Source organism: Branchiostoma lanceolatum, chromosome 9 (genome assembly GCF_035083965.1).
Source record: "Branchiostoma lanceolatum isolate klBraLanc5 chromosome 9, klBraLanc5.hap2, whole genome shotgun sequence".
In the NCBI taxonomy this organism is placed as follows: domain Eukaryota; kingdom Metazoa; phylum Chordata; class Leptocardii; order Amphioxiformes; family Branchiostomatidae; genus Branchiostoma; species Branchiostoma lanceolatum.
The window spans coordinates 324,461-340,793 of record NC_089730.1 but is presented as its reverse complement, the minus strand read 5'-3'; the positions used below and the strand labels follow the sequence as shown (position 1 = coordinate 340,793).

The 16,333-nt window shown below is 41.8% G+C and overlaps 1 protein-coding gene and 1 long non-coding RNA gene across 9 annotated transcripts in view; both read right to left on the bottom strand.

Moving 5' to 3' along the window:
• LOC136442148 (E3 ubiquitin-protein ligase UBR4-like) overlaps window positions 1-16,333 on the bottom strand; it is a 151,894-nt gene that overhangs the window by 46,114 nt on the left and 89,447 nt on the right. For 7 of the 8 annotated variants that reach the window (XM_066438812.1, XM_066438819.1, XM_066438815.1 and 4 more), the window contains 12 exons: window positions 14,948-15,044; window positions 14,513-14,620; window positions 14,053-14,166; window positions 12,247-12,366; window positions 9,799-9,894; window positions 5,605-5,676; window positions 4,833-4,910; window positions 3,808-3,855; window positions 3,382-3,467; window positions 1,408-1,492; window positions 1,014-1,092; window positions 482-634 (listed from right to left, as the gene is read on the bottom strand). In XM_066438812.1, the coding sequence (XP_066294909.1) occupies window positions 482-634; window positions 1,014-1,092; window positions 1,408-1,492; window positions 3,382-3,467; window positions 3,808-3,855; window positions 4,833-4,910; window positions 5,605-5,676; window positions 9,799-9,894; window positions 12,247-12,366; window positions 14,053-14,166; window positions 14,513-14,620; window positions 14,948-15,044 (1,136 nt within the window). The remainder of the gene's footprint in view (window positions 1-481; window positions 635-1,013; window positions 1,093-1,407; window positions 1,493-3,381; window positions 3,468-3,807; window positions 3,856-4,832; window positions 4,911-5,604; window positions 5,677-9,798; window positions 9,895-12,246; window positions 12,367-14,052; window positions 14,167-14,512; window positions 14,621-14,947; window positions 15,045-16,333) is intronic. The other variant, XM_066438816.1, reaches the window with a different exon arrangement.
• Window positions 10,735-11,902, bottom strand: LOC136442153 (uncharacterized). Its single transcript, XR_010756964.1, has 2 exons — window positions 11,537-11,902; window positions 10,735-10,937 (listed from the first exon to the last, which is right to left on the bottom strand). It is a non-coding gene; the product is annotated as an uncharacterized lncRNA (long non-coding RNA).

The window sequence follows — 16,333 nt, the reverse complement described above, 5'->3', positions numbered from 1 at the left end:
CACATGATACACACTTACTACACAGGGCCATCTGTACCTGAACATACATGATACACACTTACTACACAGGGTCATCTGTACCTGAACACACATTGTACACACTTACTACACAGGGTCATCCGTACCTGAACACACATGATACACACTTACTACACAGGATCATCTGAACCTGAACACACATGGTGCACACTTACTACACAGGGTCATCTGAACCTGAACACACATGGTGCACACTTATTACACAGGGTCATCTCTAAATGAACACATATTGTACATACTTACTACACAGGGTCATCTGTACCTGAACACAAAAGGTACACACATTACACAGGGTCATCTCTAAATGAACACACATGGTACACACATACAAAATGTATTACACAGGATTATCCATACCTGAACACAGAAGTTACACACATATTACACATTTTCCCCCATATACAATGTTCAGGTGAAATGTTCCGTCCCTGTCAGTGCGTACCCTGTAGTTCCTTGTCCTTCCTGTGTTTAGCTGCTGTGCTGGTTGGTTTGACTGCGGGTGTACAGCACAACGCTGCAGACAGCAGCTGCAGCAGGACAGGTGCCACACCCTCATCCAGGAGGAAGGACACTTGCAGCAGGAACCAGACCACACCTGGAATAAACAGATATTGTAGTTACTGCATCATACCTATTGTCTCCTGGTAGATTAAAGGTCCTACATTCTACTTGTAGGGCATCCTCCATTGTTATATTGGAGATTTATTTTGCCATGCGTGTACGACTGAGTCATGTATACTAACGTTGAATATTCTGAATGCAAGTCAGTTTCAGTAAGTCAGCTTTTACCTGGAATGGAGATTTTACCTTGAATGAATATTGCTAAAGGAATCTAAAGCTAAACTAAGTCAAAGTTTGAAATGTTACTACACTATGCTACATGTAGATGACACCCATATTATACAGTCCATCCTAGTTTATGGCTCTCCTACTGCTGCTGTTTGAAAGCACTAACGGGGACATCTAGCACTTACTGTTGTCCTGATGGCAGAACGTTTGCCAGTTACTGGTGCGAGTGGCAGCCACTTCCGTACATGCCTTCAGGTGGTCCATCTGGAAAGAAGCCACACAAGGAATTGTGATGCAGATCACTTTTTAATATCCTTCATGAAAAGGATAAAATAGATGCCTTGAATTTCAAAGTTAATTTTTCGGCAATACACAAATGTAGTTCTGACTGTAAGCAAAAGAAATGATTTCATTCTCTGAGATAACAGCACACTCAATACAGGTAGTTGATTGGAGGGGCTGACATTTTTTATCTATCATGAATGAAGACACTAAAAAGTAAAATTTGCCACACTCTTATTGAACCTTCTCTGAGAGACAACTTACACTGCTTATGAATATGAAGCAACACCACCTTACCATAATGATGAGTTTGTCATAAGGAAGGCTGATAACTGCTGTCTGTAGCCCATCCTTCTTAAAACCCCCTTCCTCACAAAGTTCCCTGCACATATCAGAGATATACATGTCTGTATCAGTATTGGGTATAGGGTAGGTTCAAGTCAAGCTCCACAGCTTTGGGGTCAAATTCAAACTCATTTCTTTCAAAATTTGCGATTAGAATATATTACAAGTCATTGTCTACAGTAACTGTAACAGTTGTAGCTTCATGTATGATTGTTACGTTATATGCCGTACATTTAAGTGTTTAACTAAATAGCAACTTACAGAGTGACTATCAATTACAGTAAAGTACAGTAGAATCCACTTAATGGCACAACGGATTAACGCACACTCCATTTAATTGCACCGAATCGCAAAATCCCAAACCGGTTCCCATTCACTCAATTGTTAGTGACTCAGCATATCTGCACGGCGCATTGTCACCAATGCCGGATAACTGCACCAAATTTGTTCAAACATCGTTGACAAGTTGACTAAAAAGGTGCGCTAAAAATCGGCAAACCCGATACAAATGAGCCAATAACTGCCTGTGTAGAGGCACAATACCGCCTAACAAAAGAAGGTGGTCTCCATTGACAATTACGTTGATAGCGATCATAAGGGAGGTCCCGGGTGGGTCATGGGGTGTGTCAGCACCATAAAGGGGTGCGAGCCTGCCAAAGGCGTAATTGCATTTTGGCAGACAGCATACTGTAGTCAATAAAAATTGGTCTCTACCTGTACACTGTCTTATTACTGTGAATGCATTTAAGTTCGCGGGGATTCGATTTCGCGTTAAGGATGACATGGGTGTTGTCGGTGGTTTCAGGTTTGCGGCAGCGCTATAGTCACATACTGCTGCAATAATAAAAGACCGGCGTCTTTACGTACATCTAGTCGCAGTTCTCAGATCTAGTTGGAAACCACACAGCGACTCGGCAAGGGCTACAGACTCGTAGACGGACATAGCAGTCGCTTCCGGGGATGCGGTGCTGACATGATCATCTGTTACATCCTTTTGAGACAGAGCTGAATTCGCGTCCTAGAAATTTCCTCCATTCACCCGAAGGATGTACCCGCGGGTTCTGCTCTGCTATATGGTCATCTAACCATATCTACCCACTGGATACGTAGTGCAGTACATTGTACAGTAATTCACTACGATGGTGTACACAGTCAAATCTGTCCAAACATGAGAGGGGCCTCTCTGGCGCTTACTGATTTCACTCACTTTGTCTTGAGATGTCTTTCCTGAGAATTTGAAATTTACTGTTCTAATACATGAACGTGGCCAAAACAAGAGGTGGAATCTACAGTGTTACCGCACTGTAACTGTATAACGAAAGCTTTCTAGCATCTAAATGCAATTGCCAACAAGTTCATACAGCACACTGAGGTTTATAAACTATTCTCCTCCTTATGATAAAGTGTACTACCGGTCCAGCTGAGCAACTTCGCATTATGGCACCAGCCGGATAATTGCACCAAATACGCTGACAAATGGGATGTGCAGTTAAGTGGATTCTACTGTACATGTGAGTGACTGTGCTGATTTTTACATATTAGTGACTGAAACAAATTACTATTGAAAAAACCCTCAAACTACAACCAGGGACTTCTATGTAGTTCATCATTGCACATTAATTGATTCCCCAATAAGGCATGTTTGTGGGCTTTAGTTATAGTATGTAGGAATTACTGATTGCCTTTTAAAAATAAGGATGTATTCCAAGCCTCACTTTTAATTCAGTAACATTATAAGCTTACAATCTTACATTTATCTGACACACGACCCAACGATTCAACCTCTGTCTCTTGTATCTGGCTTGTATTTTCATTCATTCATTTATAATGAACTTTCATCCATTCCTGCCTTTATCAGGCACTAACAGTTGAATTCAATCCTTGATGGTATTCCTAATTCCACTGTTCCCTCCATCTCTTACTCACTTGACTTGGCCCATGTGTGATTGTAAAGCGTGCAGGTCGCGCAGCTGGCGGTATTTCTCCTTAGAACCACACAGGTACAGCATCAGCTGCAAAACAAAGCACACAAAATCAGCACTGCACAGAAAATCAACACAAATATTATGTCATAAGCACAGGTGCTACTGAGCGCTGCAGTAGCCTAAGTTGGTGGAGTGTTTCCCAAGCCCAGTCATACCAAAGACTTTCATAATTATGGTACATGTTGCTTTCTCTGCTTAGCACTCCGCACTTTTGGACGAGAGTATGGAAGTTAACATACATGCACATATATACTGCAAATCATATCAATCAAAGTGTGAGGACCACTCTACTTATAAGTCTCAATGAATCATCAGCTGTCTAGGGAATGTTCTAGCCAGCCACTCATGTAAAACAGTTTCTACTCACTTTCCTGACTTGCCTCCTGATGAAGGTTGTATGTTGTGTCAGCATATACTGCAGAAAATACAGACAGGATAAATAATAATAATGAATGGTTTATTATTGTCATTTCATGACACAAACATACGAAGGCAGCCTGTTGGCTGAACTGAGGTATGTCTTACAATCAGTTTAAAGCAAACAGATATACCTACATTAAAAACATCACATATCAGGATAATTCGAAATGGTCCCTGAAATACTTTTCTACCAAAGTCAAGCCCAACACACAACACTAGTAGTAGTAGTAGTACAGGCTCACATCTTTATAACAAAACACACAACACACAAGAACAGGCTCACATCTTAACAACAAAACACACAACACACAAGACTAGTAGAGGATCACATCTTTACAACAAAACACACGAGTACAGGCTCACATCTTTACAACAAAACACACAAGTACAGGCTCACATCTTTACAACATAACACATGTCACAGGATCACATCTTTACAACAAAACACACAACACACAAGATTAGTACAGACTCACATCTTTACAACAAAACACACAAGTACAGGCTCACACATAGGACATACATGTAAATACAAGCCCACACTTAATTGAGTTAGTTTGGTTCCTGCCATGATATCAAAGGCCAAAGGACCTGATCATGACTGTACACTTAGAGAATAATTTGTACTATCTCTCAATTTTTGAATACAGGCTTTTGAAAATTTCCCCCTAAAATGTATATTTCGGGTACCAGTCCCGTGCCACAATATTTGACCCATATGACTTTGGTAACGGGAGGGACTGGGCTCAGACATTCAGATGATGTTTTTCACTTTGAAAATGTAGGTGTGTAAGATAACTTAGTCAAGAATCGAATTGACTGATGATTCAATAAATGATGGCATGTAACTTCTGTGCTTGGCTTAGCAAATATAGTAATTCTTGTGCAAGGTAAATCCACACATATCACATTCAATCATGTACCAGAACTAGTTCAATTTGTATTGAACATGCAATCAATGAACACCGTCACCTCTGACAGCACATGGAACCAGTCCTGCTGGAACACAGGAGACGTCACCGAGGGGCACAGATCTGTCACCTTCTTAATCTGAAACACACAGGAACACACAAGTCACATCCTGTCATCACGTACGGAGACTTTCCTCTCATCAAAGCTATTGTAACAACTCCTTAAACTTGAGGAATCCATTTAAAGATGTCTTGTCTAAAAATCAGTACTTAGTCTAATGGTGTGAGCATCTAGATTGATGAATGCATTACTACTGCACTTTCATTACCACAGCTTGGACACCTACATGTGTGGCCACCTTATGACATTTTGTTTTATGTGAATTCAATAAAAGGTAAATTACATAATACACATTCAAGTTCTGTAACTAAGATGGACTAATTTGTTAATTAAACAATAATTATTGCACATCCCGAAAAACATGATTTTTAGAATCAAATTCAAAACAAGACAATCCACCCACTGGCAGGCATTCTCTAGTTATCGTGTGGACAGACATCCACATGTACATCACAAACAAACCGCAGTCACAATACCTCGGTTTCACGGAGGGAAAAAATGTATTTGTACTAAATAATATGTGTGCTGGGTTCTTTAACATGTTTGGGATTTTGGTCTCTTTGACAGGGGACCTTCAACTTACTTTCAGGTTAAGAAGACCTGGGCTGTATCCACATCCAGTAACATGCAAATTAGGGTTCAGGTCAGCAAAATCAGACTGTTACTTAGACAAGCCATAGCTAGACATAGCTACAAAATTAATAGATGTTACCTGGCAAGGCAAACGTAGAACCATCTCTGTCAACAACTGGGGGTAGGCTTCAAATACATCTTGTGCATGGCCCTGCAAAAAATTGAAGCACCTTATTAGACATCAACTTTTGGTTAACACATTCAACTTTAGATGTAATGTCTATAATTATGATCATATTAACTTTAAGTAATTCAAGATTATAGTTTAGATAGTTCAGATACAACAGTAATGAGAGGGTACCAGTTCACAATGATGATTCAAAATACTTTTAGTTCAAAGTACTTGAGTAGAGGCAAACATTTTAAAGTACATGACATGACATGGTATGTAATACTATGTACATGTATTACGCAAAGCAGAAAAGGAATAATTCAGCTTGACAAAGAGTAGACACCTTAAATATTATATTTACATCAGTCATTTGAGATTGAATGTTTCCTGTTATTTTTTATACTGTAACAGTACTTGATGTTATGTCTACATTGTAGATCTTACACAGGGAAAGACTGGTGTACAAAAACTGTCTAACCCCTACCTTCACAGACTGTCTGAGGAAGAAGGGAGACATGTCTGGGGGTGACATGGACTGGTGTACAAAAACTGTCTAACCCCTACCTTCACATACTGTCTGATGAAGAAGGGAGACATGTCTGGGGGTGACATGGACTGGTGTACAAAAACTGTCTAACCCCTACCTTCACATACTGTCTGAGGAAGAAGGGAGACATGTCTGGGGGTGACATGGACTGGTGTACAAAAACTGTCTAACCCCTACCTTCACATACTGTCTGATGAAGAAGGGAGACATGTCTGGGGGTGACATGGACTGGTGTACAAACTGTATAACCCTTACCTTCACATACTGTCTGAGGAAGAAGGGAGACATGACTGGGGGTGACATGGACTGGCGTACAAACTGTCTATCCCTTACCTTCACATACTGTCTGAGGAAGAATGGAGACATGTCTGGGGGTGACATGGACTGGCGTACAAACTGTCTAACCCTTACCTTCACATACTGTCTGAGGAAGAAGGGAGACATGTCTGGGGGTGACATGGACTGGTGTAGAAAAACTGTCTAACCCTTACCTTCACATACTGTCTGAGGAAGAAGGGAGACATGTCTGGGGGTGACATGGACTGGTGTGGAAAAACTGTGTAACCCCTACCTTCACATAGGAAGAAGGGAGACATGTCTGGGGGTGACATGGACTGGTGTACAAACTGTCTAACCCTTACCTTCACATACTGTCTGAGGAAGAAGGGATACATGTCTGGTGGTGACATGGACTGGTGTACAAACTGTATAACCCTTACCTTCACATACTGTCTGAGGAAGAAGGGAGACATGACTGGGGGTGACATGGACTGGCGTACAAACTGTCTAACCCTTACCTTCACATACTGTCTGAGGAAGAAGGGAGACATGTCTGGGGGTGACATGGACTGGCGTACAAACTGTCTAACCCTTACCTTCACATACTGTCTGAGGAAGAAGGGAGACATGTCTGGGGGTGACATGGACTGGTGTAGAAAAACTGTCTAACCCTTACCTTCACATACTGTCTGAGGAAGAAGGGAGACATGTCTGGGGGTGACATGGACTGGTGTGGAAAAACTGTGTAACCCCTACCTTCACATAGGAAGAAGGGAGACATGTCTGGGGGTGACATGGACTGGTGTACAAACTGTCTAACCCTTACCTTCACATACTGTCTGAGGAAGAAGGGAGACATGTCTGGGGGTGACATGGACTGGTGTACAAACTGTCTAACCCTTACCTTCACATACTGTCTGAGGAAGAAGGGAGACATGACTGGGGGTGACATGGACTGGCGTACAAACTGTCTACACTACCAAAAATGATTTTTCTTGTTTTTTCTAGTTTTCTTGTTTTTACTTAATTCGTGGACAAATTTTCTTGAATGAAGAACTTCCATGAAAATGATAAGAATAAATAAGAAAAGCACAAGGGACCATTCCAAGAATCTTGTCTTGTAAATTCTCACAACAAGAAACATTTTCTTATTTTTCTTAGATAAAGAAATAGTTTCTAGAAAGGATTTTCTCTCATAAGAATTTTCTAGAAATTGAAGTTAAAAGTTCTTGTTTTTCTTGTAGGGAGAATCTATTTCTTGCCATGTGTAAGAAAATACAAGAATTTTTTTCTCCCCTATCTTCTTTTTCTGGTAGTAAGAAAAAACAAGAATTCAAGATTATGAAAACAAGCAACAACTAGAATTTTATTCTTGAGTGTTCTTTATTTTCGTATCAAGAAACCTTGAGAAAGAAATTCTTGATTTTCTTGGGATGTTTAAGAAAATAGAAGAATTTTCTTCTTGCCTTTCTTGAGGTATCCTGCTTAGAAAAACAAGAATTTTCAAGATATTTAAGCTAGAAGACAAAGTTTGAGTCATAACTAGAATAATATTCTTGAATGTTCTTGATTTTCGTATCAAGAACCTTTGAGAAAAAAATTCTTGCTTTTCTTGGGATGTTTAAGAAAATAGAAGAATTTTCTTCTTGCCTTTCTTGGGGTATCCTGCTTAGGAAAACAAGAATTTTCAAGATATTTAAACTAGAAGACAAAGTTCGAGTCATAACTAGAATAATATTCTTGAATGTTCTTGATTTTCGTATCAAGAAACTTTGAGGAATGCATTTCTTGTTTTTCTTGATAATAATACTTTAAGAAATACAAGAAATACTTTGAAATTCTTATTTGAACTCGTATAATATAATGGTTGTTTCCTGGCTAAGATGAGGCTATTGCAAGAAATAGAAGCCAAGTTAAATTTTCTTTAAAAATCTTGATTGTTCTGGCAAATATCTGCATAAAATTTTGACCAATGGCAACACTTGCCATGTGATCTTTTCCTAACTCCTGATTGGTGGTTTCAAATGCCACAGGCAGTTGACAGCAGGGCCAAAGCTCTGAGAAGTTCATGCCTTCAAGTGCTGTTCACTTCTAGTTCTATTTTGTATTAATTGAAGACTCAAGTCGGTTTCAAAGTCAAAACCCAGGTACAAGAGAACATATACAAGATGGGGATCATGGTCTGAGCCTGCAGCAGATGCCAAATTTTGCACGGAAACACTGGATAGCAGATAGCAGTATGGAAAAGGTAAGTGCCCCCCTCCCCACCCGACTGTATGAAAATCAGCTCAACTTTATTTATAATAATAATAATTATCATATGAAAAAAAAAGGTCAAAGGGCCCCTGGATGGTTTAATCGTCAAAAGCATCAAGCATTAGAGATAATGATAAGTATAGCCTCTTTGGGTCCAACTCAAAACATCTTTTTGGCCGATGAATTAATAGGTTTTAATCAAAAAGCGATCCGCACACATTGGAAGATTACATTCCACCTCTGAGGGGTGGACTATTTTAAACGTATTGTTTCTGGAAAACATATGGATAGGTTAAAGAATGATAAAACATATGAAGGAAGAAGGGAGACATGTCTGGGGGTGACATGGACTGGTGTAGAAAAACTGTCTAACCCTTACCTTCACATACTGTCTGAGGAAGAAGGGAGACATGTCTGGGGGTGACATGGACTGGTGTGGAAAAACTGTGTAACCCCTACCTTCACATAGGAAGAAGGGAGACATGTCTGGGGGTGACATGGACTGGTGTACAAACTGTCTAACCCTTACCTTCACATACTGTCTGAGGAAGAAGGGAGACATGTCTGGGGGTGACATGGACTGGTGTACAAACTGTCTAACCCTTACCTTCACATACTGTCTGAGGAAGAAGGGTGACATGTCTGGGGGAGACATGGACTGGTGTACAAACTGTCTAACCCTTACCTTCACATACTGTCTGAGGAAGAAGGGAGACATGTCTGGGGGTGACATGGACTGGTGTAGAAAAACTGTCTAACCCTTACCTTCACATACTGTCTGATGAAGAAGGGAGACATGTCTGGGGGTGACATGGACTGGTGTACAAACTGTCTAACCCTTACCTTCACATACTGTCTGAGGAAGAAGGGATACATGTCTGGTGGTGACATGGACTGGTGTACAAACTGTCTAACCCTTACCTTCACATACTGTCTGAGGAAGAAGGGAGACATGTCTGGGGGTGACATGGACTGGTGTACAAACTGTCTAACCCTTACCTTCACATACTGTCTGAGGAAGAAGGGAGACATGTCTGGGGGTGACATGGACTGGTGTAGAAAAACTGTCTAACCCTTACCTTCACATACTGTCTGAGGAAGAAGGGAGACATGTCTGGGGGTGACATGGACTGGTGCGGCTTCAGTAAGTTACTGACAACTGTGGCTTGTGATTCCTGCAAAAGACAACATGTAGTAAGAACACACACACCATAATAATACCATTTTGTTACTTTAAACAGGGAACAAAACACTCATAGTTGTGTGTACTAAACAACTCAATGGCAGAAAATGTTATGTCATTCTATAGCCTTTTTTTATTCAAAATCTGAACAAATATTGTGTGCAGACTACATGTAGATGTATCACTGGCCATGCGGGACTGTGTATGTGGTGGAGGTATGTTCTACCAAGGACATTATATAGGAAGGACTGAGCACACAATCAGTCCCTATTCAAGAACCTTCGGTTCATGGTTGTAAAAATAATTAACACCTACATACGAATCACCCCCAGATTTGCATGGATTCCAAGCGGCCCACTATTGTAACACAAATTCAGAATGGCCGGACCAGGCGAAGGTGACTTTGTTTATGAGTGATTTTCGAGACGATCGTCAAAAAACGGGGAAGCTAGAAGTCCCAAAAAACACACAAAAATTTCGACAAAGCTACCACTTTCACTTGCATGTTGTGTGATTTAAGCAAGTTTATAAGAGAGCCGTCTTCACCAAGCACAAGATCAAGCAACACAACATAATGATAATGTCCTTGTGTAGTGTATTTATAAGTTAGTTTTCTAAACGATCTGTATTTCTGAGTTACATATTTTTAAAAATCGTACCTCCAATATCCGTTTATAATTTGCTGCAACAATAGTCTGGCGTAACAGATCAAGATCAAGAACCGAACTGTGGGGAGGGGGGATCTTTATTCATCGCTACCGTCAGGCAAAAACACTTGCGTCAAGCTAGAATACCGACTAGAAAATTGAAGAAGAAATTATCACACTAGAGATTTATGAATTCAAGAAATCCATGTATTTATTCAATATTTACAGGTAGTGTTACATTTTACTAAAAACAGAATTTTGGAGGTTGGTTCCAACAAACAATTTGATGCGTAAATCTTTAGTTATCTTCTCGGCGTTGTATTTTCGGTAGCGCTGTATCGTGGGACGTCGCTCTGGTGGTCATGCCCCTTCCACGGAAGTTTTCAATCTGCAAAAAACACAAGATCGGGAGTCGATAAGATTGGGAACCTACATGTTATATTAACAAATTCGACAGGTACATGGAAGTTCACCCTGTAAAGTACAACCACAGAGCTTTGGAACATCCACACAAACCCACCATGACAGTTGAGTGAAATGGAATTCAACAATGAAGAGCGGTCTAAACTGGAACAGTCCTACCTGACCGAAAATTCTACTCTACTCTACTCAACAAAGATATGGATGTCAGGACATGTTCCCCGTGCAAGTGCTGGCATAACAAACGGCTTGGCTTTGCAAACAACCCCCGAAATACGGACATGTCCTGTCACAGTCCACTTTGTTGGCTCACCGTGCAAGGCCATCTACGGAATTTGTAAAAAATTGAGGAATGTTCTTGCTCAACGATCACAAAAAAATCGCTAGCGATCTGTAGTAAACTGTACAATAATGTAAACAAAACCGTTCGAAGTTTTTTAAAAAAGCGTTTACTTATACACAAATAATGATGTAACTATGTTTTAGCAGCATAAATCGTTGAATGTTCTTACATGTTTTACAGACAAAAACTTTATGAGATTTCCACGAAAAAGCCTGTAAACTCACCAATCTTTACTCTACAGCGCCCGAACACATATCAAAATGGCCGCCAGCGTCTTCCCCAGAAGCTGCTGCCGTTTGCACACGTCACGTTTGCTTCCCAAATAAGGAAATCCGCGGAAACTACAGGCATCTCGCCCGTAGTTCGGGTAGGTTCGGGCCGTGTTCGGCCAGCATCGGAGCGCGTGACGTCATGATCGGGCTCATTTGCAGGGTTTTGGCGGGAAGACATGAATTGAACGGGGGAGAACAAAGGAGCGCCGCCGGAGGGCGGAAACAATAGATCGCCGCGGGGTTTGGCGGGTCTGTACAATAGCGCGCAGCGGGGGACTGACTCCGTGCTCAGTCCTTCCTATATAATGTCCTTGGTTCTACAAAGAGATCACTGAGTGAGTCTGCTCTGTATCCAGATACACCTGAGAAACAGGTCACGCACCTGAGCTGTGATCTGCTGGTAAAATATTATGATGATAGTTGGGTTCTAGACAGTACATATGTCAGGTTTTTGAGCAAACAAATAACCTCCATTTTCAGACTTCTTTGGATGTCATTAGGTGTAATTGTCAAATTGGAAAAATGTTCTCATTTCCAACAGTACAGTTCTCAGGTGAAAGACTAGTAAATAAAGCTAGACTTAGTGATCAACGTTTATTCTGACATTCTTAAAATGTTACTTAAAATACAGCTTTCTGACTCTAACATGCGTGTGCCTGTACCTGTTCCCTGAGACTGTCTGTCCAGTACTTGTGCAGCTCCTTCAGACACAGCAGACAGTAGTCCAACAGGCCAGCAGACAGCACCACACCAGCTGTGTGCTGGGACAGCTCCGAGGAACTCTGGGGGATGGAGAATAGGAAGTAATGCATCATTCTTACTAAACTACTTCCTGACTCCACACCACGTGTAGGTTTCCCCCACAAAATTATATAAAATTATGTAATAAAAAGGAAATAACTTCTAATAGAAAGTTTGTTTTGGAGTACTGGAGATTCTTTTTACACAACCAGTAATTCTCACCTGCTAACATTTCGATGTCTGTCAGACACCTTCATCAGAGCTTCTGACTGGAGTACTGCTTCTCACCGCTATAAGTAGCGGATGAGAAGCTACTTATAGCGGTGAGAAGCAGTATTCCAGTCGGAAGCTCTGATGAAGGTGTCTGACAGACATCGAAACGTTAGCAGGTGAGAGTTACTGGTTGTGTAAAAAGAATCTCCAGTACTCTATGTTCTAACGTTGGGTAACATAAATTCGGGATTTTTCCGATAATGGTTGACTGAAATCAATCTAGCAGAACAATGAACCATCCTTTTTTTCTATTATTCTGTCAGTATCATGTACTATCTTTGCACTAATCATATATATGGTAGATTTTGTCTCTAGTCGTGCTGACACCATAATATTTCAACTTGAAACTACCGTCCGCCGCACGCCACAATGACGGTGCTGTCGGACAGGGGGGCACATTAATTCGGGAGAGAAGATTCGTCTTGAATATCTTACCGCTAATCACATTTTATACAGCAGCTATTCGTTCCATCCTTGGCTTGAGGAGAGTGCTATGGATATAGACGTGTCCAAGTAAAAAAAATACACGAAAAAACGGCCGTACCGCACGCATCAGGCCTTCGGGAACAACCCGTGTGTTGAGTCGGTAGAACGTCACTCAAAGTTCACCCCCACCGTCATGGAAATTTGTACATTATTCATCGGGGCGTTAGCTGGATGCCGTAGAAATGGTAATACTACTATGTCCATGTGTTTCTGCTTGTGCTAAGAGCAAACTTTGAGGAAAATATCGCCATCAGTCCACTATCACACACAACATTTAGACAAAAAAGTGTTCCTCGCAAACGTTTGTCGTCTGCCGAATAGCAGGATTCTGGGTAACGAATATGGCGGCGGGAAAATTCACCGTAGTGCCGTAGCCATTGGTTGTAGCAACAAAGAGGCGTTTTGATGATAAATCACACTTAGAGTCTAGTTGTAGGTTAGCAAAAGAGATTCTAATAAGTTGTATTGTAAATAATTGTGTTTAGCAGGAAGCGGATGTGACATTTGTCTTATAAACCAGCGAACAACTATGTACATATAATTCTCCCACGAAGCCCTCAGACTGTGACAATAAGGGACGGAGAGTTTTTGACATAGCCAGCTTCTAATGCATGGTTATCGAAGCTTTTCAGACAGTGTTCTGAATGCGGTAGTCTGTCAAGTTTGCATTTCTAGCGGTATTACTGATGTTGCATCTAGCACATATCCCTAAACACCCCGTTTTCGAAAAATCCCAAATTTAAGTACCCCACGAATTTATGTTACCCAACGTTACCAACCTGATGAAATTATTTTCAGAAAGTTTGTTTTATTTGTGTCCTGTTCTTTTCTAATAGGGACTGAAGACAGGTTGTTGATGCATCATTACTTGCTTTGTAAGGAGTCCTTCCTTCCTTCCTTCCCTACTTACTTGAGGAAATTAATTAACCTGAAACAGGACCAATAGAATTGTGAGTAACTGCTCTAACCTCAGTGTGGGTTTTAGACAGTATCTTTGTGCGGGACATGAAGACACTCAGCAGCCTCATGATGACCAGCTGGACCTCATGCTCCTTGCTTCTTTCTGCCATCTTGGTCACATCCTGTAAGAGAGGTTGTGTGATACCTCAGGATTGTTAGCAAAAGAGCTACACATACTGACAGTGGTACATGTTGGTTTATTGCTCTAAACTTTCACTTCAACAAATATAACCACCTTCCCCAACACACCATGGAGCTGAGCAGTCTGGGTAGCTGGTTAACACATAAATCTTTCATATCTAACTCTGCCTGATGTTTAAAGCTAATGAGGTCCATTCTCTAATAGTCTGCAGGAAAACAAATTCCCCATTACCAGTCATGAATCTCGACATGTCCTTTCCTGAGCTGTCCCACATTTGTAAGGTAGACATGTTGTGCCCGGGCTGGAGTGAAGACGGGTGTACTAACCTGTGTGGGGATGTCCAGCTGTTGGAGTAAACATGACAGGAGGTTGTTCAGCATTGCAGAGTCCCTCATGTCACTGCAGTCCAGGTCCGAGCTCAGCATCAGAACCACCTGTACTCAGGCATGGAAGGTTTCAAGAGGAGGTTGAGTAGTAAATTGAGCGTCATAATCAAGGAGTTTACAGAAGAATTATATTATAATATTACATCACAACTGAAACAAACATTTAGATCTATTATCAAACACCTGGTATCAAAGGGGAAACTGGGTGAATTGCTGCATTCTGGGGCAAAACGGAAACTTTCACCATTCCATGCATATATCAATCACTCCAAGGTTTAACCCACTCCAAAGTCATAGAAAAAGAGACCCCAGTTTACTTTCCTCCACTCCATTTTTGGTAGGTTCCCCCGGCCCATCCATGATGGTGTTACTGACCTGTAGGAATGGAATGGCTCTGGTCCCGCCGACTTCCCTCAGTCTGGGGATGTCCTTCATCAGCATGTCCAGCAGAGCCCTGCGTAGGGACTGCAGCCTACAGATACATACAACACAGTACATCACATCACACGCTGTCAATCATGTCCAGCAGAGCCCTGCGCAGGGACTGCAGCCTACAGACACATACAACACAGTACAATCACACCACACGCTGTCAATCATGTCCAGCAGAGCCCTGCACAGGGACTGCAGCCTACAGACACATACAACACAGTACAATCCCACCACACGCTGTCAATCATGTCCAGCAGAGCCCTGCGTAGGGACTGCAGCCTACAGACACATACAACACAGTACATCACACCACACGCTGTCAATCATGTCCAGCAGAGCCCTGCGCAGGGACTGCAGCCTACAGACACATACAACACAGTACATCACACCACACGCTGTCAATCATGTCCAGCAGAGCCCTGCGCAGGGACTGCAGCCTACAGACACATACAACACAGTACATCACACCACACGCTGTCAATCATGTCCAGCAGAGCCCTGCGTAGGGACTGCAGCCTACAGATACATACAACACAGTACATCCCACCACACGCTGTCAATCATGTCCAGCAGAGCCCTGCGCAGGGACTGCAACCTACAGATACATACAACACAGTACATCCCACCACACGCTGTCAATCATGTCCAGCAGAGCCCTGCGCAGGGACTGCAGCCTACAGATACATACAACACAGTACATCCCACCACACGCTGTCAATCATGTCCAGCAGAGCCCTGCGTAGGGACTGCAGCCTACAGATACATACAACACAGTACATCACACCACACGCTGTCAATCATGTCCAGCAGAGCCCTGCGCAGGGACTGCAGCCTACAGATCAGTGTTCTCGCCAGACTGAAATTTTTACCCGTCATTTCAATTTTCCTGTCGGGAAGAACATATCGAGCGCCGAAGGCGCGAGGCGTCACGCCGGAGGCGTGACCATCGTAGGGGTGTCCGGGGGTATTCTCCCCCGGAAAATTTTGGAATCTAGACCCTCTGAAACGCTATTTCCTGCATTTTGAGGGGCAAATTTCTTGGTAGAATAAGCTAAGTTTAATGACATCTCTTTCGGTGAAAAATTACACAAGGGTTTCAGGCTTAATTTTGGGGGGAGGCGCGCCGTCGATCATCGCGGTAAGATCGAATGTTCACACACAAGCTACATTTCTATGTTGTATACAATCGGCAAAGAAAAGAAAATCAAGCACAACAAAACTTTATTACGTATCTACGTCCTACAAAAAATACACACAGAATAAGTCGGCAAAATTAAAATTTTTCAACACTTGTCCCGTATGCTCCCTGTATTTATTGAACATAATGAG